Genomic DNA, 27,790 nt, shown 5'->3' with positions numbered 1-27,790 from the left:
TTAATATGATCTTTCATTTGATTTAATGGTATTGCTCATGCGAGAGGTATAATGCCTTTGGAGATTTAAGGCAGAATTGTGTTTCCTATGTTGCTTCATTATGGAAGCGAGAAAGGGTATCTAGGTTTCTCTCGTGTGTCGGGTACCACAGCTTATTGGCCTCAAAGCCTTGCCATGTGTATCGATCCAGAACTGCATCTTAGGAACTGGCAATGCTGTCTGGGATAACAGCAGCTGCCTGGCACATTCGAATGTCTGCTGCTGTTAGTAATGTAAGGAGTTCAGAAGCACCGGTTTAACTTAGCAAAGATATTATTTGCACAGTGACAAAGTTACCATTAAACTAATGATGTATTTATCTCTATAGGTTTTGTCGCGGACAATAGCAGGAGATATAGATACAGAGCTATGGTCAAAAGAAGCACCAGAAGCATGTGGAAATTCATCCAGCTTTGTATGGAAGGCAATGACTGAATGGGATAGGAGTTGTTAAAATTATTTTATATTCAGTGTTGTTCTCTTCGTGCCTTTTCTGTAAAATAGAGGTTATAACTATGGTTTAACTTTAATATGTTGATGAATTTATCTCTATTTAGTAAATATTGACTAACATTCAGACAATGTTTTTTAAGGTTATTAAGCAACCCAGTGAAAAAAAATCGATTATGTATACCTGAAGAGTTGTATGTCAGAGGCTTTGGGGAGGTTCATTTTCAGCAAGTGTTTACAAAGTCTAACCGCTTCTTTTATGTATGTATGAAATGGCAATGATAGAGTATTGGACAACCTCCGAAATTCTCATTTCTGTATCATCATTTTTACTTTTTTTTTCTTTTTGTGCTTCTCATGTTCCATTTGCTGTAGTTTTTTTGTTGATGGAAGCTCTGTAATGCTCTTTGCAGTGGGTACAAGAACGAGAGTCTAAACTGTGTATGCTTCCAGTTCTGTTGGACAGAAGCCAACATATTGTGACTGAGTGGTTCCAAAAGAACGTAAAGAAATACTTTTGAAAAATTCTTATAGATGGTTTTTTGTCTTAATTACATTCTCTGGATGCGTGTACATTTGATGCCTTTTTGAGCCATCATATCTTGAAAGTACGGTTTGTTACTTGGGTGTTGCTCTGTTAGAGATGTTGCATTTTTAATATTTTTTTTTCTGTTTTCAGAGTTGTCAGCATTGAAGAGTCTGTGAAAATTAATCAAGGCGGAATGCTTAAATTTCCATCTTGCCGTTTTCAAACTGATGCTTTACTATCCTGATTGTTCTGTCTCAGGGATAGAGCATCTCTGAATATTAGTGGTTCATTGCAAAACAACGCATTACAGTTGTTTGAAGTTTGTACATTTGTACTGAGTCCTGTAGCAAAATAAATGGAAAAAATCATCCTCAGCCCTAAGGATTTAGGTAAAATAGAAAAGACAACAGTGAACAGAGTGATAGAGAATATTACAGTGAGACAGTATCGCTTAGGATGATAGTAGAGATTTATTGTAATGGTAGTTTTAACTACTTTTCTTTGTTGTTTTGTCAGACTGAGTACACTCGTTTACCTTAACGTGTTCACCTGCAGTTCTGCTCTTAGTGTGTGTCTGGTGTTAATATTGCATTTAACTTGGTTGCTTTGATGTTCTTCCCTTTCATACCAAATACTTGCTTTTCACTTTAAAAGGATCTAAATAGAACTTCTCTTTCATGAGAAGCCTAGTTTCAGTGTTTCGTGCTGTCTTCAAATCAGTCTTAAAATCTCATCTTCATGTTTGTCCTGACTAAATTCTGGACTGGCTTCAGCTGGGAAAATAAGCAAATAAACTGTTCATGAAGAATTTGTGTTTGCTGTTTATAACAGAATGAAACCTTTTTTTCCAAACCTCATTGCTTGTTTCTAATATGTCTGGATCAAGATCTCTATAGTTCTGGACATTATCGTAATCTTGATTAAACTAAAGAATGTGGACTTCAGTACCAACTTTCGTTCTCTGTTTTTGATAAGAAAAATTGAAGGTCAAAGTTAATAACAGGATTCTTTGACATCTGCAAATCAGAATCCTGCTGTGAACGTTTGTTTGGTTGCCAGATGCATTGAGTCTTGCTTTTTTCCAGTGTAAGAAGGGTAAACTTTCAAGGACTGAGGGTAAGAGGAAAGTCTGCAAGTAGCTGACGAGTCCTCCAGCAGACCTGGGAAAAGGGAACATTTTCTATTAATGTTAGTGTAGGGAGGCTGAGGCCAGAGTTATCTAAGGAGTAAATGAGAGCACCGTGTATCGGGATGAAATTTGTACAGTGTAGAATAGTTTTGTGTTTACATGTACAGAATAAGAATTTTTGTCTTAGTCACACAATATTAACAAAGTACTGAACTTAAGAATGCCTCCCGGCGTCCTCTGTTCATCTTCCGTATTATGAACTGTTTTCTACGCTGAACATGTTCCCCCTGCACTGCGCTTGGTCTGAGTGAGGGAATGCGTTGTGTCTTTGCTGCAGTGCATCAGCAGGTCTGTGATAACGACAGCTTAGGCTCTGGCTCCTGAAATTGTACAGAGGAGGACAGGAAGGGTGAGCAGGGATATGGACCATGGTGCCTGGGGAAAAAGGAAAAAAGGAGGAGGATAGGGGGAGAGTTGGGAATGATTATTCCCTATTTCTTGTGATATGAAAGTTGAGACACAAAGATAAAGGAGCAAATAAATATACAGGAAAAAGTGGTTTTCCCTCTTGGAATGTAAGTTGTGACTGCTCATGGCATGGAACATTACTGAAGTGAGACATAAATACTTTCAGAAAGAGATTAGACAAGGGCTTAGGGCCATTGGTGTCTTCTAAGTGTTATAAGTCAAATTATCTTCTGCATCAGAGGGATGTCTAAGTGGTTTTATTATAGAGGGTACGAATCTTAGAAAACCTGTGTACCTGAGGAGGTTCTAAAGGCAGAGATCCCATGAAGAAGGAAGTTTGTGTCAAGCAGCAGCGAGAGCAGGATGTCTGTGTGAGCGGTGATGAGCAAGGAGCCAAGGGGGATGGCAGCATCCACGGCACACTCAGCAGCAGGGGCACAGTCCCACAGGGTCTGGATGCAGTAGGCAGAGCTGGTTGCTGGTGACAGGGTCCATCAACAGTCCTGGACCAGGCCGGCAACAACCAAGACCAAGGTCCCTATCCAGGAAGCTCAGTCGGGAGCAGCAAGAGATGGGACATGAGGCAGGACTGGAAACAAGTCTAAGTGTGGGTCCATCAGGTCCCTCTGTCCCGTGTCATTCTTCTCGACTTGTCTTGGAGACCTTGGAGCAGTTTGGCTCCAAGTCTGGGGAAGTTATGGCTGGTTTGTAGAGGCCTCGCTGGTGACAGCGGGGACAGCAGGCAGTGACAGCCCGGGGCTGACAGGCTCCCCCTCCCCTAGGGGGCGCTCGGCTGCCCCACCCGGGTGACATAGAACCTTTGTCCAAAGGAGCCGGTGAGCGGAACAGCAAAAGCCGTATGTAAAAACATTATCTGACCCTTTTTCCTGCACACCATGCTGAATTGTAACCAACGCAGCCTTGTATGAGTTTTCCAAGCATTAACAGAATGTATTTTCCAGTAAACGTTGTAAATATCGGCCTCAGCAAGGTAGAAGGTGAGTGACGCCGTTGTTGTGAGGACACTGCTGTGCAGCTCCGTGCTTCCTTGGCGTGTCCTTAAATACTTGGGGATTTGTTCCTAAACCCGTGTAATTGCAGTGATTTTGTTGGGCCCCTCTGAGTACAAAAATGGCTTTGATGGATCGCCGTGAATTTCAATATCGTTGCTACACAGCTATGAATTCACCTTTGGGAAGGGGGCGGTGTTTTTCTTCAGGTTTGCAAACACTGTCATTCTGCTGCTAAAATATTATATAAATGAGAAACACACGGATACACTGGACTGGTAAATGGTCTGGATCTGGATTTGTTGCTTTTCTTGAATACTATGTGTCTCTGACGGGGTTTTGATATTTTGTCTTTATTTTAACGGAAACTGCATATATTGTATTCCAACTAATTCAGGTGGGTTTTTGTTTCTTGAAAACAGTTATTTTTCTCTATTTTTCACGAGCATGTGTATCAACACAAGCTCCGTGTTCAGTGGACTTGAACAGGCTCCTCTGCCTGGATAAGCATGGAACAGGACTGCAGGGCACATGAGGGCGCACAGCTGTCCCACAGCCTCCTGCTGCCCGAGTGTGCCAGGCTGGATGTGACACCTTGTTCCGGAGGGCAACGCCAGTCCTGGCCGTTATTGCTCACAGCGCTCGCTGCCATCTAACCATGATGCTGTCCTCGCTTGGATTTACGCATCTTCTTTGGTAATCAAATATAGTTGAGAGGAAGAGAAAATACTACATGCTGCATATTGTTTTCAATGAAAATAAAGAGGCTGGGGTGGCGAATTGAGCAGGTACCCACGTGTCACTGCGGAGGGAGCCGGTGGCAGCAGCGCTGTGGACGTACCCTGGCTTCCGGGCATGGATCTGTGCCAGGAAAGCCTTCTCGGACCTGGGGGATGGGACGAGGTCATCAAAGTGACTCCGACCAAATTCCGAATCCTCATTGCTTTCTGTCTCGCTGCCCACTTCTGTGAAGCAAAAGGAAACACACGGTTCCATTTAACTTTCACAAGAGTAAGTACACTTGCCTATTTGCCACCTCCTCATAGCGAATAACTGTATATTATTCTACATATATCTGCAGAGCTCACAGTTTTCTTCTTGTGCTAAGCCAGAATAGTGAAGCTTTTGCTTGTCTGGGCTACTAGGTCGGATGTTTTTATGAGAAGACTACAGACTGCACATTACAACGGGTCCTATATGTTCCACACTGAACGAACTTTCTAAAGAGTGAAATCTCACTACATGTAGAAGCACAAGCTTCTCAAAGCTTTTCAGCGTACCCAGCTGCACCTCTACATCCACGGCTTTCACAACTGCTGGATTCCTGAAGCTGTTATTTAGGCTTTTTTTTTTCTTCTAAAAGCATAAAAAGCTTTGAAGATACATTACACGATTTTTCTGTTGGTTCATATTTTCCTACCTCCTATTTTTTCAAATACGTGGGAAATGTCCATGTGGAGAGTACCCACCCCCATTAGCCATACTCACCAGAATTTAGTTCTCTTACCGAAGAAGACATGGTGTTGGTGCCTGAATCTGCTGCCACCAGCAAATCATTTCTCAAGTTTCGTCTTGCACCTGAAACAGAGACAGACAAAACACGGTGTTAATATTCTTCACCAGACACGTTTTCCTGTTGAAAACAGTTCTAACCCTGCTGAAAGCTGCCATTGTGATACTTCGGGGTATCAAAGTCCTCACGAGGGACACGTGCAGAGGAGTCCTCGGCAGAATGGCCTCATTTACTTTTGCTGCATGCAGGAGCAGACGCCTCCTCTCATGCTTCATTCAACCACAATGCCAGATATGTGGAGATTATTCATTGCCATCCAGCTTGCACTTGTGTGGTGACACCAGCAGACCAGGCCTGGAAGATGAAATCCAGCGTGAACTCGTTTAATGTGCCTGTGGGGGAGGAGGGGAGAAATGAAGTGTTTTCTCTAAGTTCCCACAGCTCTGTTTAATGACACCATTATTGCCAGGTATTTGCCAGATAATTATGGCAAGTGTTGAAGAAACATACTTGACCTCATCAAGACTGATATGGATTTTTCTTCTCCACTCCCTCGCAGCCTCTCCTGTAGGTCAAGGACGTTTTTGTATATTCCATAATTTACTTTCTCTTTTTTGTTGTTGTTGTTGTTAATAAAAGAAACACTATTGTCTCTCCAAACAGCCCCAGGCAGCTCTTTCGAACAATGGATACAGAAGTGCTTCCCCGCTGAACGTGGCCATATTCCCTTAACCATCAACCGTGAAATATTCTTGGGAGCTGCATGAGACACAGGAGCAGGCTGTGGGTAACGTGCTTGACTCCTCCAAATGCCAAACAGAGCTCCTATTGTAGCTGAATAATCAATATATCGCAGAGAATCTTTGATCTTCCAGACTGGATTATTCAGAGGATTCGGCAGGATTGGACTGCTGTAGATTCTTTAAAACTACCTGAATGTAAAACAATATATTTAAAAACATTTCCAGAGTTTAAAAGAGCTTTTTTTATACATTCATTAGCAAATTGTTACTGGAATGCAAACTGAAGTAGTTAATCTCTCTCTTACACACACACAAAGACTCAGACAACCACTCCCTCTCTAAAGTTGTCTCCATTTTCTGTCTCTGAACTATTGCAAACATTATGGAAGATGAAAAAAACCCAAACCAAACAGATGAGAAACAGCGCTTTAACCACACCCGGTCTGCATCAGGCAGATCTCTGCTGGTGCGGCCCAGAACCCAGACGCAATCTCTCAGCCCAGCCCTCACTCACAAATTCGTATGTCACGATGTGACAGAGCGGCTGGCTTCAAGATCTTTGGGTCTGACCTTCCCATCTAGAGAATATGGTAAATAATGACATAAAGCTACATATTTATCAAATGCATCCATTCTTAAACGTGATCACTTGCCCTTTTATATTGCTTTTTCTTTTGAATAGAACACATTTATATACTTAAAAAGCATTTGCCTGAGGCAGCCTGAGTATTATCTATGGTTATTTTATTGTAGCCACTACATTATTTCTTATTCTTAGCTCTGGAAGAAACTGTCTGGTAACAGCATAGGGTTTAGTGGTCCATATTTTTTGCCTGTCTCAATTTTTTTCACAGCATAAAGGAAAAGATATCTGGTCTGTTTCCTTTGCCACAGAAAATGAGGTATGCAGCAACCTGGTATATTTGGACTAGGAATTATGCCTTAGTAAGACATGTTCAATACATGAACTAACTAGCATTTTAGTAGAAAGTTCTTGATTGCATTATAGATACAACCTCCCCATGCAAATCAAGGGGAAGGGTGCATGAGATTGAACCGGGCTGTTGAGAACCAACGCTTGCAGTGTGGCAGAGGAACTTCAGAGCTCCACTGACATTTGGTTTGTACTTCTGAAACAGGGCAAACATTTATTAAAATGAAAGCATTGCAGTGATGTAAATACTTCAGGACAGAGCAGATTAGAAAACGGAGGAGTATTTTTTCATTCAGATCACAGAGACTATTTACTGAGTATTCAACATAATGGTTTAATCTGAGGCCTTAGAATATCAAAACAGTCTAAAATTTGTTGTTACTTGAGGAGACAGTGGAAAGAGGAATGAGCAACGTGGTGCAGCTGATGGCAGTTTTCTGGCAAAGCAAAGGAAGGGTTCACCTAGACTTCTTGCCTTCATTCCTGTCTGGCCTAGGTGGGTCCTTCCCAGAGGCCCAAAGCAAAAGGACAATGGACAACAGTCACAAGATGCATCAGGGGATGTTCAGTCAGATACATGGACAAAAAATTCACACAATACACGTGGTCAAACACTGGAACAGAGGCTGTGGAAACTGCACACTGGGAGCCAACCAGAGCTCAAGTGGCTGATGTCCCGAATGATCTGATCTCACCGTGAAGCTGGCTTTCTTGGAGCAGGGGGACATGGTGACTCACAAGGGCCCCTTCCGCCCAAACTAATTCTGTGATTGTATCATCTATTCCTAGCAAAGTCTTTATTTAAAACCAAACACACTGACGTCTTGCTGAAGGCAAGAGCAAATCTTCTTCTCAGTAACAGAGTACTGGTAACTGGTCAGACCATCTTGTATCAAAATTCCCTCTTACCACAACATCCATTAATTGGCATAATCGTCCAGTTTCTGCTTACCTGCTCACTTCGACAGCAAAGTCTGGTGGCTGACAAAGTTGATTTTCAACAGCCAAACACAGCTTATTTTTGGTTTGTTTTGTCTCATTGCATGCACCTCAGAAGGTTCAAGGTCATTTAGTCATTAACCACAAGAAATAACGATTCTTCAAACAGTTTCCGAGTACCTCAGACAAGCTACTAATGAGACTTACTCTGTGCAAAGGCTTCCTGCACATCTCCTCCCACCCCAGCCAGGGAGCCCTGGGGTGCGCCGGCTGGGGTAGAGCAGGCAGAGGCAGAGCTGACGGGCACTGGAGTCGGTCGACTGATAGTGTGGCTGGGTGAGGAACGTGGAGAACCTGCTCCTTGGGTCTGCAAAACAATCACAAGGGGTTAAACAGGTCTTTGCAAAAGCCCTTGCCTGCAGTCCTTGTTGCCCATCCCTCAGCTTAAAGGCATCGTGCTGTTTGTAGATCAGTCGGGTAATGTTAATTTTGCTAAAAGAAATATACTGAAGTCGGTTGTTAGTGGACAGCAAGGCTTCTGTGCAACAAAATAGTAGGAAAATATGAGTCAAGATCTGACTTCCTTTAAGCATGGGAAAATGTCAGCTAAATTAAAAAAAAAAAGTCCAAGTTAATAAGCATCAAAGTACAGACCTTCTCTCTGCCCTCTTTTCTCTCTCACCTCCCCCTCCCCCCCCAGTTCGCCTGCATGTTTGATAAAACATGACCCATTCAGGCTGCGAGAAGGGGAAAGATGCTGGCACTGAGGTTGCTTTTGGTGGGGGCACAGGACTGGAACAGCCCCTTCCACCCGAGCGCTGCCGTGAGAGCCGGCACAGCCCCCCCGCCGCCCTGCAGGAGGAGGTCACAGCACACGCACCCTCTCCGTCACGTGAAGGCTGACACTCGCAATCAATACAACAGCTTCACGCGTTTTTACTCAGAGCTGGAGAACTATTTTGAGCCGCTATTAAATCGCACACTATTAAACTGTTCGTTCTACAGGATACACTCGGGCACTCCCAAAACATGGTGGGGATAGCGCAATGTAAATTCCTGCTACGGGTTCAGCTGCTGGAAGTGAAAATGTTTTAACACCAGTCATATAAAATGTCACGCTGTTAGCACCTCACACTTAGTATCACTTAGCTGAATATTCAAGCAGACTTCACAAAATAGTAATTTTTACAAATGCAGCTGGGTGAGTGACACCAAAAGACACAGGGCCCTTTGCCTTGACTATTCCAAACCCTCTGGGAATGTGCATTCACACAAGGAAAAACCAGTGCTGGAGCCCACACTAAACTGCGTGGGGCTTTCGACTGAAAACCTGCGTTGGGTAGATGCCCAGGGTGGACGGGGCTGGCTTGAGTGCTGTTACAGGGGAACGGCAACACACACGCCTGGTTTTTTACAGTGAAAAGTAACCTGAAGATCGGTGTTTCCCTCACCCTGTCTTTGTATCGAGAATTCAGGAGGATTTCTTAACTCGTCCTATGGTATTTATTTTGATTCCTGCAGTGGCTGCCACTGAAGCCCTGATACAGTTTGCAAATATGCACTAAAAAAGACAACAGCAGAGCATTGCAGGAGGAGTGCAGCATTGCCCTTGAGATTTTTATACATTCCTGCTCTGAACCACAAATATAGCTTAGAATTCTAAGCTATTTGTTCTTCTCTCCTATCACCCCTTTCTAAGAGACATTATCACCAGAGAGACATCAAGGGCAAATTAAGTTTATGAGGAACAAGCACATTACTGATGGGAGAATGGAGGATTTCATACTCATAATTTCTTTAATGATCAGGTTTAGAACATTTAAATGATGGATGAAAGGGAAGTCAAATACGTAAAGGGCAGATGCTCTCCTGTTTCTGGAACCGTCTGTCTCCACTCCAGCAGAAATGCAGATCTCTGGTCCTCTAGAGGCACAGAGCAACCTGGAGATGTTAGTAACAGAATCAATTTTACAAGATGTTCCCTTCTGGAACAGGTGCAAAACTGATCTATGCAATGCAAAACTGATTTATCCTTTGCATATTGTGTTTTACCTAGTAAGGGATTTGAGTATATTCTTATCTTATCAACCTAGCATTTATCTTAGCCCAAATACGCCTAGAATGAGAAGAAATATACACAGTATCTCTGGAAATTAAGCTAGTCAGCAGTTGTGCAATTATAGAGTAGTGCGCATGTGCAGTACCCAAAGGTGAAAAGGACAGAGGCGATGAAGACTACTGACTTCATCCTGAAGACCCCCTGAAAGACCACCAGGGGACACTGCGCATGATCAAAGTAGTTCCAAGGTGTTGCAATCGATGTTGCAATAAATGTTGAGTAACTATTACATATTCTAATGATCCTAAATGAATATATGAATATGTATGTGAATGGACTCTATAAATATTGTGCAACTTAAACTGACCGCTGAAGCCAGCTTTGGGTGCGAACCCCTGGTTTCCCAGCGCTGAAATAAAGCACCGCATATAACTACGCCCATGGTTATGTGTCCTGATTGCTAACAGAGATGTTTCAAGGTCCTCGGAGGTCACACCTCCTGCACACGAGGTGGGGGATCTGGGATCTACAGATATCTCCTTTCATGCCCTGATGGGGCAAGTTTCATCCTCCGTGAAACAAATTTTCAAAAGAACTTCTGGTTCCCAGCTCCTTTTTTCACTTGCCCTTTTTCCTCAGCTCCCCTCCACCTCTGATCTTGGTTTGGGGGAACACCAACAACACTGGGAACTTCCAGAGAAGATGAGAACAAGATGAACAAAATTTGCTTCCTATAGTCAAGTCATGTTCAAGGAATGCACTTCAGAACAGGCACTCAATTTCCTAAAATAACAGATGCCTGCCAGTACTCCTCTGCTGAATTTTCCCACAGAGAAATGTAAAAGCCGCTGTGCCCCAGCGCTCACCCTCGGGTCTGCTCTGCAGCTGTGACTGCGATCTTGTGTTTGTGACAAACGGTGCTCTCTTAGCTGTAGCTTTCAGTGCTAGAAGAAACTGTTTGGGAAGCACAAGGAGATGAAGCATTTGGAGAATTCAGGCCAGCAAGAACTCCTCTCTTTTTTATACTATCAGAGCAATATCAGACAGAACTAATGAACAGCAATTTGAAATAGGAGGATATTAGAGAATGACTGATTTCAGAGAGGCGAACACTTTATTACACAGTGTGTTTCAAAAAGATGGACCCAATTTCAATTCCAATTTTGTTGAAATTGGGTCCATCTTTTTGAAAGACTCTGTATTTTACTCATCCAGATCCACCTCAGCCCCAGTTGGCGGGAATGGAGTGCTCTTAGGATTGCATTCCTGCTTGGTGGTTATCAGGAGGAACGTGGTTTTCACAGGCCAGTGCTAATGGCCTGAAACCTGCTAAGATAACCAGGAGCGACTTCCTGGTAATCTCAGCAAAGAAATGGAGCACTGAACTGCTCCCAGAGCTCGGCAGTCCCACTGGTGAGAACAGGGCAGTTACCGCAGCCATCACGGACACGCGTGTGGCTTCAGCTTTTATGCTGTATTTGGTTGCAGCTGCCAATGTTCTCACGCCTCTTAGGAAAACTTCCACGTATTTTGTTTCATGCACCGTCCCTAGTCAACCCACTATGAGTTTTAAGTTAACCCTTTCTAGACAAGAAAAGACTTCCCACTGTCAACGGTCATGCACGCTTAAAATAAAACGCTGGAAATGAACGCTGGCTTTAGAAGAGCTTTAGCCCGCTGCTGCCTCTGCCGAGCTCAGCTGGGATGGCAATACAGGAAAGTCTCAGCCTCACCAAACCACACGGATGTGAAGAACTCGTTATCCTTTCCCAAGCAAGGGCAGGAGAGAAACAGAAAGTCCATAAGCATCAGATGAATTGCCAGGCTGCTCATGCCAACTGAATTCGTCCAGAAACTAATTTAACCCTGTTTCTCTCAACAGACCATGAAATGGCACAGCGTAATGGGCATCATTTCATGGAAATTGTGGGAGTAATTCCTGAGCGCTACCACCTGGTATTCAGTGAGGTTACTGCTCTCAGAAGAAAAAAATCCTATCTCATAATGACCCGAAAATGTGCTTTCACTTACACTGCCCAGTTAACATTTTATACGGTAGGGAAACTCTTTATCACATTGGAAACTTCTCTTTTGTGAATGGAAGATCTTTTAATACCGTTATGCAGAACAATAAAGATGGTCCTTATACAGAGGCAATGTTTGGTCGCTTTTTTTTTTGGTACAACAGATTGATTAAATTGAAATCAGCCGGAATGTTCGTTTTATGAAGGTGAGCATTACCCACAAACTCTGCACGCTCTACCATAGACGGAACACACCAGACTTGTGGTGGCCCTTCTGCCGATGAAAGCAAGATGAGGTGTATTTTGTTAAAATGAAATATTTTTATTGGACTCATAAATCAGACTGCTGTGTGAAAAGTGTGGGTGTTTTTAGCCCAATATCTTTCAAGGATCCATTTCAATCCTAAAAAGCTCTAAACCAATTAAATCTTCTAAAATTTATCACGAGTAACATAAACACTTGCCCTTTAATTCTAGGTTGCAGAAGGCATTTAGCAACTACATGGTTTTCCTGAAGACTCACGGGACAGTCAGTATGAGTGCCAACTTCAGAAGATGTGCACATGCCCTGACTTTTTCTGGATAAAGTGGGCTTTCAAACTCATTGTCCTGCTCTGACTAGAACTCAGTTGTATTTTTCTTAAGGTTCCAAAATTCTCATTACATTTTCAAAATGTTACCTATGGTAGAAATATTACTTAATTCATCTTCTAGGTTGATTTCACTACATTTGGGTGGTGGTTTCCATATCTTACGTGCTCTTATTTAGAGGAGTATGAAAAAAGATCACGACTCCCTGTAGACAGCACTCACTTTCTAGAGGGCTAAGATGTTTAGTTTAGAAAATTGCTCCAAGATACTTCAAAACAATGTGTGAAAGAATTGCAAAATATTCTTTTGGTCAAAAGAAAACACGTACATTTCAAGCAAGGGAATTAAAATAAATCACACGAACACAATCACATTCAGGAGTTAGTGAGGCCTCCAACAGGAGGTAACTTACTACCTGTTTCAGTTCTTCTTCCTAAAGAAAAAGAGGATCAGCACAAGAGATTAGCCAGGAGGTAAGTGAAGAACAGAAAACAAAGCCAGATTCGGACTATGAGGCTAAAGCTATAGTTGAGATAGTTGAAGCTGTGTGAATAGGCTGTGGTTCCTCCCCCGCACCCTTTGAAACACCAGGACAGCACAAAGAGTGCAGAAAGCTACCGTCATCTCCTACCCTAAATTCTCTTTGTCCAGACAGTGCAACGCGAGCAGGCTGCCCTGACTGCTCCTTGTAGCACTGCAGCACTCCATAGGCAGAGTGACAAGTGTCCTGTCTGCTCCCAGCCCCACAAAACCTGCTGGCTGCTCCCTGGGCTCCGCTCCTCAGGTGCCACCAACGCCTGCACTGTGGCTGCAGAAGTCTGTGCCTGAGAAGCTGCAAATGACACAAGGGGTCAAACTCATCCTTTGATGCAAATACATGTTGCTAAATGGATTTCAGCAAAATTCTTTCTGCTTTTATCAGAGCCACGTTTGGCTCAAGTTGTGCTGAATTTCCATGCACTCATTTTATCTGGCATGGCCAACAAAAAACCAAACTCTTATGCTATTCAGAACACTTTCTCCCAATGTGAATTCCTGGCATCACCTGTCCTGAGGCACGTCAGGTTGGAATAGGGCTGGATTCTGCAAATAAAACACATTTTCCATCTTACCATAGTTTGTCTTAAAAATGCACATGCTTCTTGATACCTTCATTTTTGGCTGAGATCCTTTGTTGAGGCATATTTCATCTGTTCATCTGTTATTTCTGTATTTTTGAAAATGACCAAGTGTTCTTGAGAAAGCGTTTCTAAGACCACAGAGTTAGGTGTGGTTGTCAAATGGCACCTATGACAGAACCAGCAACTGAACAGGCAAAGTTAAAGGAACCAGTCAAAGCAATTTTGTATACTGTCAGCTACAGCAGATAACAGTATACAGGGCGGAGTTCTTTTTCTCACAGTTATTAGTTATCTGGTTCTACATGTCATCTTGTTTCTTTTCACAGAATCACAGAATCTCTTGTTCTGTTGTTTTGTATTTGATGTCCTCAACAGAGAAAACTCCAAAACCAGCTGAAACTGGACTACAAAAATGTTTTCTGTTTGGACGTTGCTGAATGGCCAATGCAGAGATTGCTAGCCTGAAATCCAGAGATGTGGCCAAATCCTTCTGCAAGAGCAAAGCAAGATTGTACTGCATTATGCTGCAATATTACTGAAAGGATTGTATTAATTCTCTGGTCATATCTCCCTCCTCTCCTCTCTCGCTTCACTCTGCCTGTTCTCCTCTGCAGTATCAGGTGGAGCTCCTTACCTTCAGCAGTTTCATGAGGCCTTCTAACTGAACCATGAGCTCCCTCGGGCTTTCCTGGAGAGCAGACATTCTCTGTTCCAGCTCCTCCTTCCGCGGCCTGAGAAACGAGCAGATCTGATCAGAGCTTACCCCTCACAGCATGATCAGCTTTTAGCTGCATCATTTCGCCAGCCCGACCATGAGGTATACGCCTCTAGAGCGCAGGAAAGCAAACACACAGTAGGAGTTCAGTATAGTGCTTAGAAACGGGTATAGGAAAGCCAGGGAGCTCCCTGTGAGAATATTCACGGGGCTGAATATAGTGATTGGGAAAAAGAGAGACCCTGACACAGCCCCTCCTCCAAAGAGCAAATGAGGTTTAAACAAATTTGTGTTCTATTCCCTTGTGGGAGTGCCTGGCAGTTTTTTTCTTTGGATCTCTCTCATCAATAACCTCCCCAGCTGTCAGAAGAAATTAAAGCCATGGCCTAAAGGACAGGAAATTACAGCAGAGGCACTGAACAGAGCCAGACATGAGAGGAGCTAAGAGAGTTCAGAAATTCAGCCAGAAAACCACAGTGATCTGCTTTTGCTCCTGTTTTTTGTCTGAAAGCAAGAGTAAGAGTGTCACATAGTGGAGACAGAATTGCTTGAAAACAGCTCTTTGGACTCGCATTCCAGCGATGGTCCTGTGACAATGTGAACACTGAGCCATCCCCAGTGTGACAGCCAGAGTGTGCCCACACACATGGGAACAGCTCTGATTCTGCACAGCTCCACTGTGCACTTGCACGTGTTCAATCACTAAATTGTTGCATCCTGGAAGCTATGATGTAAGTAACAACATTATTGGTGAAAAATACACATATTAGGTATATTTTATATATGCCTGTGTTGCAAATAACATAAAACCATTATGTTGTTAGTCTTGTACTACCTGTAAAATATAACAATTTAATCCTAAACAAAAAAGCACCACGGTCAACAAGACTAAATGCATTTCCAATATTTAGGAAATATCAAACCCCAATTTTGAGCAGTTACTAATAAAAAAACCCAGTGATTTATACAGGATTGCTCATGTGTGCTATCTCTCACCTCTGTCTCTCAATAGGATCATATAGTAACACTGCTGGGTTGTATTTACTCTTCTGGAGGACTTCTCTATTTTCTGCTACAAATTGCCTGTCCTGGCTTTTCTCTTCCAGGCACGTAATGGCTGCAAATGCCATGAACTGTACAAAGGCAACTGAGTTGAAGAAAACTGCTAATAAAACCAAGATACCCTCTCCATGTAATTCAATGTGGCAGGTCCTAGCACAGAGCTCTGCTGTGTTTAGATTGATTTTACCAGGACAGAGAACCTAAGCAGTGTGCAATGTACAGACAGCTCTCCTGACTTGTTTCTCCACTTACACTCCAGAGTAAGTTACTGGAGATAATGGGCTTTCCAACCTGTCTCCAAGACAGCACTGGGGATGTGAAGGAAGGTTGTGGTCAGAACCTCATCTCAGTGAGTCTGCACCGCTACAGGAGCCAGTGAGAGATGCTCGGACAGGCACCCACAACATCAAGATTCCAGCATTTCTTATACAAACTAAACTGCTCTAGTGCCCTAAATGCACCAAGGTCCAAGAATCTATGGGGTAACAGCTGTAAATCAGTTGCTGTTCTGAGTCCTGCTGAGTCCTGCTGTTTTACACATGATAAGAACAGCCTCATGTCATCTTCAGCGTTCAGGAATTTGAGGTGGTGTCAAAATTCTGCAGTAAATCAAAAGCCAATCTTTTGCCTTTTAAATGGTGAATGTTTTAGAAGCTATGCAAAGCAGTGCAGAACCACAGATTTGAAGTTATTTGCTGACTCTGACACTGCATATTAAATCAGAAAAGATATCATAATTGAGGAACTCGGCATCACTGCCCTGAGGACATCCCACGTCAGGGAATTCAAATAAGGTTATTATGCTTTTAATCTGTGTAGCGAAATTGAAAAGGGCAAAAAATTAAGCACTCAGTCCTCTAACACTGTCCATTAATTTGAATTTTTAAAAATTTTTCAACTATGTCCAAAGCTAATCTCCTAAACCTGCTTAAAACAGACTTCAGGGTTGATGCACAGGAGCTACATTATTGGTATATTTTATGTAGTGTACACATTTTCATCACAGCCAGTTCTATATCTCTCACAGAATGCCACTTGCCTGTAGGTATCTAGGAGTAATTACAGACTAAAATCACTTATAGAACTGAAGAGGCCGATTTGTCTTCAGATTGGAAAGCAAATGTAATTATTTCCGAAACAGAAAAGTATTTCAGTGTGGAAAATTCAATAATAAATCTACACAGCGATTGTAAAAAAAAACCTACCACAATTTCTTATGGCAATTTCCTTTGGTTACGAGTCACATCACTAAAACATTACTTGTGTGAGAAGTGGCTACGTGGTCAAAAATGCTCTTCAGTCTTCTCATGAGAGAACCGCTCTATGGTGGGGGGATAAAATTGAACCTAGCATTGTTTCCCTAGAAAGAAAGTGCTTACACTCTGTTCTCTATTCGCACAAAGTGTTCTGAATAGTTCTTATTGGATTCTCTGTCTGGCTCTCACAAGATGAACCTGAGGACTTGCAGGGAGCCTACGGATCTGGGCCAATGATAATTGTTCTTCAATGTGATACCCGTGGCAAATAGTATATCCATGCAGAGTATCCTAATTAACATGCAGACACATCTATATCGATGTTTTTAACTTGGTGAGATAACTGCAGAAATGATCCTCTAAATCTCCAGCTGCTGCAGATGCCATCGCTCCTCGCTTCCCACGCGACAGGAGAATCGTTCTGCAGCCTGGTTTTGCACCATGAAGAGAACTGACCTCTCCTTAGAGCTCAACACATGGGGGAAATTTCCAAAAATTAGCTTCTGATTCTGGCTGTGTCTTCACATAGCTCTGTATTTACTTCAGCATAAACGAGATGTCTTTGTAGAAGCATTTGTTCTGACAGAACAGTTTTCTCCATATAATTACTGGTATTTGGAAACTATTCCAAATGACCTAAGGGCCTAACTGCAAACACTAATGCACGTATTTAATTTAATGTAAGTGACTAATATGTGAGATTCCTCATGCATGCTGTTTAAAGCATAACTGTAATTACTTTTAGGACTACAGTCTGCACTGAGATGGAGAAAAAAATGCACATTGTGTTATTTACTTTTAAAAAGCCCCCAAAGCCATAAGCTGGGCTCATCTCTTGTTTCTTCTCTCATTGAGAACAACCGGCTGTCCCCAGTCCTGGCTGGAGGTTTCACTGCTGTGGACTGACCTCAGGAGACGGAGCTCTGCACGGAGCGTGGGGTGGTGTTGTGCCTTCTCTGGTGTGGGCTGAGGTGCTTGCTCATGTCCAAGTCGCAGCCTCTGGATCTCCTGTGGGATTTCTCTCGGGGAGGGGAACAGGGAGAAGACCACAAGTCAGTAATTTTCCACAAAACCAGCTCACTGGACATCGCAAGAGGAGAACAAGTATGACTGTATGTAGCTCTTCATCAACATGGATTTAATGACTGGGCTCCAACAAACAAAAGAAGCCCTTGGCACTGGGACAGGTCTCTGCAGACTTGTAAAATAAACTTCTAGGATTTCACCATGAAGTGAAATATTTCTTCAAGACCCCCAAAAATCAGAGGTAGAAGTGAAGCAGCAATATGCTTATATTGCTCCCTCTACTTCTTCCCCATGAACATTTCAAGGATCACAAAAACTAAAACTAAAAGAGTATCTGGCACCTCTTGATTATCGGAGAAAATATTCTGCACTTAAAAATATACTTTTAGTGTATCCAGAGAACTGAGAGAAGTCAACAATTTGCAGAGAAGCCCTTTAACAGGACTTGTTATGACGGGCTGGCCGGCCCTGCAGTGCTGTCAAAAGGCTCATAAAAAGCTTTGCAGCAGCAGGTTTCAACCTTTGTGTATTTCTTCTCTTCTTCAGAGCGTGCCGGACAGCAGACGGCCAGGAGGCAGCCGCGAACTATGAGAGACAAATGGCGACTGGAGCTGGTGGCTCATCACACGGGGACAGAAGGCAGAGCAGAGTCTGGAGCGGGAAACCCTCTGGTCTGGGCTGGCCTCTGTTTCACAGTCCGGCAGTGCAGGCAGAGCTCTGCTGACACACGTTTCACGGCACCAGGCGGCCTGATGCCCAGGGCAGATCCTCTGTGCTGACAAACCAGCGTCACTCCTTTTTGGGCTGGGCTGGCCTATTGCTCCTGGACACTCTCCCTCGGTCTCGGTCACATTTGTACCCAGTGTCTCCCTTGATCAGCAGCCTAACTTGCTGCTAACCTTTCTGCAAGCCCTTCCCAGACAGACTGTGTTCTGGAGAGCTTTACTCACCTTTTCCACAAGTAAAAGCAGGGCAGCATAACATTACCAGTGTGACCGATCCTTTTATCATTTCATGTTATAGAGCTACAGAGGCTTTAATTCAAAGTTAATCTGGTTTTTGAAACAGGACAGGCTTTTTTTTTAAACTCTAAACAAGCAGCTGCAAACAGTAAAGTATCAACGGTTATATCAAACCATTGAGCAGTACACTCATTAAAACACTGGGTGGCTGTGGATTTCAAAGCCTTTGTCCTATTCTGTGGGCCTTTTTGTGCCCTCTGCTTTTTGCAGCAAGAAGTATATGTACATGCGTTAGCACATAGCACAGAAGCAGGTGGTAACAATGTAGGTGGTAAAACAAATATATACAATAGATGGGTCTGAACAAAACCAGGTGCTTTATGGACGCTTACCGGTTTTTATTTTCAAGCTCTGCAATCAGCTGCCTCTGTTGCTTGTTTGCATCAACGGTGAAGGAGATGTCTGACGCCCCTCTCTGCTGACCCTGCTGCTGTTGTAAAAGAAAAGGCTGCATTGAAGGAGGAAAAGCCAATGTGCACCCCTGGGTTCAACACAGATCTGGTCTGTGAAACCTCCTTACCTGCAGAAAACGCAGTACCAGGCTCGCCCACACCACAAAAAGAGCACCCATGTTGTGCTCATGCCAGTACGGCTCCATTGCTGGTAAAAGCAGGGTAAGTGCGAGAGTAAACAAGACTCAGTGCGTACCATCCTGCCATTCATTGCTTCAAGGAGCTTCCTCTGAACCAACTGTAAAAGGCAAAGCCACTGCTGCAGGCAGTTGCTGCAATACGGCTCTTCATTTTGATTGTACAGTCAAGAGGAATATCACGAAGCAAAAAACAGTGTTCCTCTCCAAAAAGAAGAGGATGTGTTTCCAGTGCAGCGATGGTTCCTTCTCTTGAAAGTTCTGCTTTCCATCTGAAAGCTGGACTCCGTTTTGAGTCTGGCTGGGTGGCCCACTAGGCCAAGTTTTCCCACACGCTCTGGTGATACCTCAGGAAAGCTCTTTCCCCAGTCCTCCAGGTAGAGCAGAACCCTTTTCCTCCCAATAAAATTCAGTGTTAAATAAACTATTACCAAACTAGGTAGTGTTTACTACAGTTTCATTGGACTATGCTCTTTTTTCATGTTTATCAGCAACAACCAAATATTGGTTTGTTCACACTCCTGTATTTCAGTATTGTATCAATGACAATGCAGAGCAAGACATCCACATTTTCACAGCTATCAAAGATACCCATTCATTTCTAACTCCAATCTGAAAGAATCAGACATTGGAAAATACTCTGCTGTGTTACTGCTGTGATTGATCCCAGTGTTTCTCACCATGAGAGCCCCGTGAAGTGTAACTCTGGAGCCCAATTTTACGTGATGCCAGGCACCTCCTCCTCCAGGAGGTGGCACCTTGCAAGAAGGAACCCTCAGAAAGGATGAAGATCCATCTCAGTGCTAACCTGTGCCACCACTGTCTGTGGGCAAAGGACAGCACATCGTGCTTGTCACCACTGGCTACTCTTTCTGCTCCAGGTACATTTTCCCATTAACACTCCAACCCTAGGGAAGCAGAGCAGTGCATAAAGAAAAACCGATACATTCTGGTGGATATAATGACTGATACAGAGGGAATCGAGACCTTTATTCTGAATGGTCAGGGTTATTAGTACATTTTGTTCCCCAGAAAACAGAACGGCCATCAGCAAAGCTTTACAAATTTCCACTGTGCTCCTAATGCAGTGTGACTCTTGTGATTCGAAAGATTCTGTATACAGAAACATTCTCTTTTCCTTCTGTCTCCTTTGCTTAAATAGCACAGACGGATGGCAATAAGAAATTCAGTATATTCCTTCAAACCAGCTCTAATTAAAAGTTACTTAAATATTGTTTCCTAAGTTTTCCCCCATATCACAGACACATGTTATATAGAACTGTTTTCTACTAGTTTCTACCCAGAGACATTATTAATGGGATAACTTGTTCCCATAAAGGATTATTGCCCTTCAGAAATGGGACCTTCACCTGCAGGTTGCCTTAAATTTGAGTCACTGTGTCACACCTCTGGAAGGGACTGATTTGGGCTGGGCCGGCAGACCAGAGCGCCCCTCTCTTCCCCTGCAGCCACAGGCAATGTGAAATCCTCCACAGCGGAGGGGTGCACGGGACCACAGATTTGTCCTTACCTCCTGCCCTTGGGATGAAGGTGACTCAGTGCTTTTACATGAAGAGCGGGGCCTGATTTTGCCCTTTCAACTGACCCTGCAGTGTAAATCTCAGTGTGAAAATGTGCTTCTTGGCACTCTGGACCTGCGGCTTTTCACTTGACCATCATTTATGGTCCCTTGTTCTATCAAATTTCCTGAGACAGGAAAAAAGTAACTAGGCTGACCTTATTTATGCCATTTAAGATTTTATATACTTCCATCGGGTCCCTCCTTCATTCTCTCTTATTCCTGAATATAGTTAGTGAGGTTTTAGCCTGTCATCACCTTTTATCTTGGGATACATAGGATAGAACAATCATTGCTCTGAAATGAAAATGGGAGCCAGGGCTAACGCAGGGGTCATCACAGTCATCCTGCTGGAGATCATTCTTCAAAACCCTCAGCACTTAGGGCCCCAGCGGCCGTGATATTTGAACTAAAGAGTAAAATGGATTCACCAGCCCATTTTTCCACTCCAGTAAATCATTCATTTTTAACCCAAGCTAGTCCAGACAATATTTTCTAGTCTTTCCTGAGTTCAAGATGTCAGATTCCCTTTGCTGTAGTTGTTTAAATACCATTGCATTAGTATATAGATTATATGCATTAATAAGTGGATGCTTTGGTTTAAATGGACTGCATAATAGTATTACTACCAAAGCATAACAGCATCTGTTGAAAAGGATAGGGAAAATTAATCATTAAGACTGTCAGATGTAATTTCCCCGATCTTGCCAAGCCCCTGGAACATGACAGAAGGGAAGTTCCTTCCTTTAATTAAAACACTTACTGATGAAGAGGTTTCTGCTGCCAGCCTTGCTGCGTACCTGGCGATCAGCTTATGTTCTTCATCCAGGCGACTTGCGCTGTCGAGCACGCTGCTCAGGATTGGAGGGGAAGGAGGGAAGACGTTAACACGGGATAAAAATGACCATTGCTCTGTCACACTGCCTGCTCACACCGCCCCCATCACAGAATTCAGAAGCGAAATGTCACCAAATTAACAATGGCAGGTGTTAACTGAGCAAAGGGGAGAAGTGGGAGGGTAATGAATGTCCCCCGATAGCCTTAAAATTGTGTCACCACTGGTGAGAAAAGTCTCGGAAATGCCAGTCTCCCGTGAAATTTTTGCAATAGAGGCATCAGTGTGGTCTTCATGACTTGCTTATTCTACAAACCTTCACTTTATAAGTAATTTACTATAGAAAATACTGACAAATTAAGTCCACCTGATAACTGGCAAGGCCATTGTACAGGCGGATACACAGTACCTCAAGAAAAGGTGTTTAACCATTCATACCCACCCCCAGGTATTGTTAGGACGTTATGGAGAAAAACGTGTTCAGTGCCGAATAAACCTCTTGTAAAGAGGCCCTCTGGATTTCAGAGTTTTGCCAGATGGTTTATTCCTCAACTAGGAGATAGTGAACTAGAAAAAGCCATAGGAAATATACCATCCACAACCTAGAAAATTAAAAATGTCACTACGGCTGCTCTTCAGGGGCTCCAGGAAGAGACGTCATCACTAAGCAAGATAGTCCTACAAAATCGCATGGTCCTGGACCTCCTGACTGCAAAAGAAGGAGGAGTTTGTGTGGTGATAAACCAAAGCTGTTGTTCATATATTAATCAGGAGAAACGGGTAGAAACAGATATTCAAAAGATACGGGAACACTCTTGGATCCTCCATCTAGTTACTAGAGACAATACAACAGGGGGATTCTCTAATTTATGGGAAGGCCTCACTTCCTGGCTTCCCAACTTAACCTGGTTACGATCCTTATTTGGAGCTTTAGTGGGAATATCAGCTTCAGGGATACTGGTCTGTATGACGATGAGGTGTTCCCTGTGGTGTTGCCAGAGTGCCGGGACACTTGGAGCAACTGGAAGAAACATCAACTAAGGCAGGAGCAAGAATCTAATAGGTATTTTGTAAAGACATTGGATAAAGAATAATCATATCAGTAACAGAATTAACTAACCTCTTAGAAAAGGGGGAATGATACAGGGGATTGACAATTAACTAATTAACTCTGAAAGAACTAAACCTACCCCACATCACTAAAGAGCCAACAGAGAGCTAACCCTTTAACCCACATAGGCTTGCTTAGCTCTGTGTAGCTTATTGTACGAGAAACAGGAGTTCGCTGACGCCTTGCACAGATAATAATCCTTGGTGCATCCTTGGGTGAACCAGATAACAGAAACCTGGGCACAGGACAGGAGATACGCCAGTTTAACCAGCTCAGCAGGCTGAGACCCAACCAACTCATCACACTGGACCAACGGTGACCGCGTACAGAGAAGAGGACCCGGGGTCACGATCACTGCGCAGCCGCAACCAGGAGGAGCCGGAGGTGGAGACTCTGGAAATGGTCTCCTGAACTCATTGTAATCAGAACGGCCTTCTCAGGGACAGGGTATGAATATGTACAGGCGCTCCTAAAACTGCCATGAATACCTAACACTTTACTGTATTTAACCAAGCTCACAGCTACTGTAAAATACACACGTATTAGGTGAAATTATTCTCCGTGTGCCCGACATTGTAGATAAACACGTAAAATCCATATGTTCCTTACAACCTCAAGGTTTGTAAGGTCAGCGCCACGCCTCAAGGGCTCAAAATGGTGCCAGAATCACCTCAGGGCTCAAAACGACGGCACCAGGGGAACCGAGATCACCTCAAACCACTTCAAAACACAAAATGCTGCCCCCAGGGGCACCAAGATCACCTCAGGGCTCAAAATGGTGCCAGAATCACCTCAGGGCTCAAATGGTGGCCCCTGGGGTGTTGGGATCACCTCACGCCAAGAAAACCCTTGAGGAGCTGGAGTGAGCTCAGAGGAGGGAGCGGAGCTGGGGAAGGGGCTGGAGAAGGAGGCTGAGGTTGGAAATTGGGGGTAATTTCTTCCCCAAAGGCTGTGGGGCGTTGGAACAGGCTGCCCAGGGCAGTGCTGGAGTCGCCATCCCTGGAGGGGCGAACAGACGAGGTTCTTGGGGATGTTTCAGTGCTGGGGTTGGGTTAATGGACTCAATGACCTTGGGGGGCTTTTCTGCCCAAAACAAGGGGCTAATTGGCCGCTTTTGGGCATTCCTGCACAGCCGCTGTCTCCTGGCCGGTCGGGCCGGCTCGGGGGGACACCGGGGGTGTCTCCGCAGACATGGGGGGTTCATCCCGGCTCCGGTTCTCTCCCTCCAGCCCTCAGGATCCTCGAGCGGGACCCCGACCCCTCCACCCGCACCCTGGCAGGTCAGACCATGCTCCTCCTCACCACCAGGACGAATCAGCCGAGACAGCGGCCGACCCTGCGGTCCCTCTTCTGCTGGCGCAGCTAAGCCCGGCTTAAGCGCAGCTTTTCTCACCAAAACACCTGGATTTTCTGACAATAACTCCAAAAAGGAGCCGAGTTTAACCCCATTAAGATCGTAGGGAAGATCCCAATTAAGGAAATCCACACTAATAAAAAAGCAGAGTTTACCTCCATTAAGATCGTAGGGAAGACCCCAGTTAAGGAAATTCACACTAATAAAAATGCCAAGTTTATCCCCATTAAGCAGCAGCAAAGTCCAGCCCAGAGGGCAGCGAAACCCCCAGTATTTTGCATTTGAGAAGAGCCCAGGATGTTCATCCCAGTTTGAGAAACAAAAACGGGGCAAAATGGGGATTTTGCTGCAAACGCGAGAACTTGAGCATCCGGGTGTTTCATCCGGGGGTCGCTCGGGGGGAATAAAATGCTTGAGGCCCAAAGGGATTTGTGGGAAATTGGCGACGGGCGTTTCAACTCCAATTGGGCATCGGGGGAATGGTTGGACTCGATGATCTTAAAGGTCTTTTCCAATGCAAGTTATCTGGGGATTCTATAAACCAGAGGGAACTGGGGGGGTTAAATTGTGGTGCAGGGGGGAAAACTGGGGGACGTGTCCCCCCTTGTGGCCCTCATATCCCTTCCAGGTCCCCTTTGTCCCCCCACCGCCATGTTGCCCCTGATGTCCCCTCTATGTCCTCTGTGCCCCCCCCATCCCGTGTGTCACAGAGGCACCCCGATAGTTTTAGGCAGACAACAGGGTCCAAAACAAACTTTTATTCTGGTCAAAAAGGTGCAGCAGATTAACCGGTAAAGAACGGGGTTTTAGCTCTCCAAGAACATAAATACAGGTTTGAGTATCAGTTGAGGAAGTTATTGGCGTGCAGCAAATAATAACAATGGGGATCCACAGTGTGCACACACGTGGCTCACCAAACACAACGCCAGAGCCGCCCCTGACTCTGGGAAAAGTGTGCACTTGCCTGAATCTGGCAAGGAATTACTAAAGAAAATACATGTCCTTATATTTAAGCACGGAATACGCTCACTTGGCCTAAGTGAGGAAAAACAAACAGAGCCCCGCGATCCTGCAGGAATTATTTCACTCACCCACACTGGAGATGAGGGAATCCCGGTCCCCGGAGATCACCTCCGGCAGCCACCCTGCCTAAGGGGGAGGGCTCTGGCGGCAGCATTTGGCCCGTGCTCCGAGAGGTCCACACAACAGGCAGCCTGTTTCTGAGCATGGTTCTGAAAGAGCATAGAGATTTATTCTAGTCAGCAATGTAGAAAGATTTCTGTATATCTGTTTTGACAACAGAGCCAAGAAGACATGGAAGTGAAAAGGAAACAAGAACCATACGTAGAGCGGAGAATGGGATGAAGCGAGTACTTCAAATTAATATGTACAGAGATCAAAAAATCTCTAACCAGAGTGCTCCCCCAATTTATTTCACAGGAATTTTCATGTATAACAGAAGTTTGAATGTATATGTACTGCGAATAAATAAATTGTTTTTGGATTTCAGTAAAGCTTTGGCAGTGTCTCTGGCAGCACTGTCCTGGACCAGGTGTCCAGCACACAGCTGGATAAACACACAGTGCAGTGGGTGAGCAACTGGCTGACGGGCTGGGCTCAAAGCGCTCGAGTAAATGGGGTCATGTTGGGTTGGACACCCGTCACTAGTGGGTTCCACAAGCATCCCTCTTAGTGCCAGCAATCCCGGCTGTACTTACAGACTGGGGCACGAGATGCTGGAGAGCAGCTCTGCAGAGGGATCTGGGCTTTCTGGTTGATGGCAAGCTGAACATGAGCCAACAGTGTCCCTGGAGCCAAGAGGGACCCGTGTCCTGGGGTGCATCCAGCACAGCATCGCCAGCCGGGCCAGGGAGGTGATCGTCCCGCTCTGCTCTGCACTGCTGCGGCCTCACCTGGAGCACTGGGTGCAGTTCTGGGCGCCACAGGATAAAAAGGATATAAAGCTATTGGAGGGTGTCCAGAAGAGACTGGTGAAGGGTCTGGAGAAGAAGCCATATGAGGAGCAGACAGGCGAATGACACCCGGTGTGTCCGGACACCGCCTGTTACATCCTCGGGAGAAGCAGCTCACACCGGGCTCCAGTATTTTTCCATCACACTCCTGATACTCTTTTGAGCACAACAGAAAGACGAGAAAGAAGGTGCTTCAGTCTGTGCGGGGCTCACGGGCGGGCCCGGCACAGCGGCTGCACACAGGCTGCCAGTGCAGCCCCGTTCCCGCCGGGACTGCACCCGCACCAGACGCAGCGAACTCAACACCAGGGGGAGCACCGCCCGCACTCGGCGGGAAAAGGGAAGCGCTGCAATGGCTCCCGAACGATCTTTCTCTCCCGCATTTAAGGCGCGGACACCTCGGGAAAGCCCGGGCGGGTCTGACACGGCCGGTGCCGCTGCCTGTCCACCCCGCTCCGCGCCGCCGCTCCCCGCGGCCCAGCGGCTCCCCCTGGGCCCGGCCCCGGCCCCGTTCCGCCTCGCCCACCTGGCGCTCCCGCTTGGCCGACGGCTCCTCCTTCACCTCGGTCACGAACACACACGGCACCTCCCGCTGCCCCGCGCCCCGCCGCCTCATGGCCCCGGCCACCCGAGCCCGCCCGCTCCCAACGCCGGACCAGCGCCGGGCGGAACTGCGGCTGCACCGCCCCGCGCTGCGCCACGGGAAATGGAGAACGGGACCGCCCGCCCGCCAGGAGCCCCGCGACGCACCCGAGCGCTGGGGAGGGCGGGGCGGGGCGGGGCGGGGCAGGGCGGGCGCGGTGGCCTCGGGGCACCTCCCCAGAGCCGCCAGCGAGGCGGGGGCCTCCCCTCCCGGAGGCGCCCAGCGCGGCCGCGGGCCTGGGGCAGCTCCCGGGCTCCAGGCGCCGTTCTCTCTCCGGAGCGGCTCCGCTGTGTTTTCGGCTCCGGGCTGAGGCAGCGCGCCCTGGCGGTGCCGTCGGTGCCGTTGGCCCGGCAGCCGTTCCTCGGGCTGTTTTCTGCTTGCCCGGTGCCGCACGCCCGGCTGGGGCAGGGATGCCCGGGCCCCGGGCCGTGGGGAACTCGCTGTGTCGGTTTTGCCCCCGTCAGCACAGGGGGCTCCGGGTGGTTCCCGGGCTCTGCGCCTCGGGATAAACCTTGGAAGCGGTGCTGGGCTGACCCTGGCTGGACAGCAGGTGCCCACCAAAGCTGCTCTGTCACTGCCCCTCAGCTGGGCAGGAGAGAGAAGAGAAACAAAGCACCCACGGGTCGAGATGAGGACAGGGAGACATCGCTCACCCATTACTGTCACAGGCAAAACAGACTCCGCTAGTGGGAATTAATTCAGTACCAATCAAATCTGAGCGGAGTAATGAGAAATAAAACCTAAATCTTAAACCACCTTCCCAACACCCCTCCATGCAAAGAGCTACAGTGAGGAAAATGTTGGGCAGAAGGGTTTTGCTTAAAAAATGGTCAATAAGCTTTGTCTTTGCATTATCAAAGGTTTGTTTCTCAGGCCACAGCTCCTTCAGCAAGGGGCTGGGTGTTATTTAAGCCCCGGCAAATGGATTTGTTCCATTTCTCGTTAAAGAAACACTGGGATGGGAGACTCCGAAATAGCCCGATTTTCTGTAATTCACACTGAAGCAATGGAGATGAAGGAAGATGTCCGAGCTGGACGTGTCCCCTGGCCCATGATGGTGACATCAGGAGCTGGAG

At 45.6% G+C, this 27,790-nt stretch overlaps 1 protein-coding gene across 13 annotated transcripts; it reads right to left on the bottom strand.

Moving 5' to 3' along the window:
• Positions 1-451: 451 nt before the first annotated feature.
• LOC136112525 (dystrobrevin alpha-like) lies at positions 452-26,984 on the bottom strand. Of its 13 annotated transcripts, none has more exons than XM_065857265.2 (12): positions 26,598-26,829; positions 25,817-26,227; positions 25,190-25,330; positions 21,562-21,649; positions 18,963-19,060; positions 17,490-17,603; positions 14,184-14,280; positions 12,844-12,861; positions 7,962-8,121; positions 5,133-5,203; positions 2,911-4,590; positions 452-2,178 (listed from the first exon to the last, which is right to left on the bottom strand). In XM_065857265.2, exons 2-11 carry the CDS (start codon positions 25,951-25,953, stop codon positions 4,375-4,377), a joined length of 1,140 nt encoding a protein of 379 aa, XP_065713337.1. In that variant the 5' UTR covers positions 25,954-26,227; positions 26,598-26,829; the 3' UTR covers positions 452-2,178; positions 2,911-4,374. The 13 variants fall into 13 exon arrangements, with proteins under 13 accessions (XP_065713337.1, XP_071655238.1, XP_071655240.1 ...); XM_071799137.1 differs by having other exon boundaries at positions 25,817-26,031; positions 26,598-26,828; XM_071799139.1 differs by lacking the exon at positions 26,598-26,829 and having other exon boundaries at positions 2,911-4,313; positions 4,422-4,590; positions 25,817-26,515.
• Positions 26,985-27,790: the final 806 nt, after the last annotated feature.

This window comes from Patagioenas fasciata, chromosome 25 (assembly GCF_037038585.1).
Source record: "Patagioenas fasciata isolate bPatFas1 chromosome 25, bPatFas1.hap1, whole genome shotgun sequence".
Lineage (NCBI taxonomy): Eukaryota > Metazoa > Chordata > Aves > Columbiformes > Columbidae > Patagioenas > Patagioenas fasciata.
The sequence above is the reverse complement of the archived record's forward strand: the minus strand, read 5'-3'. Positions and strand labels throughout refer to the sequence as shown.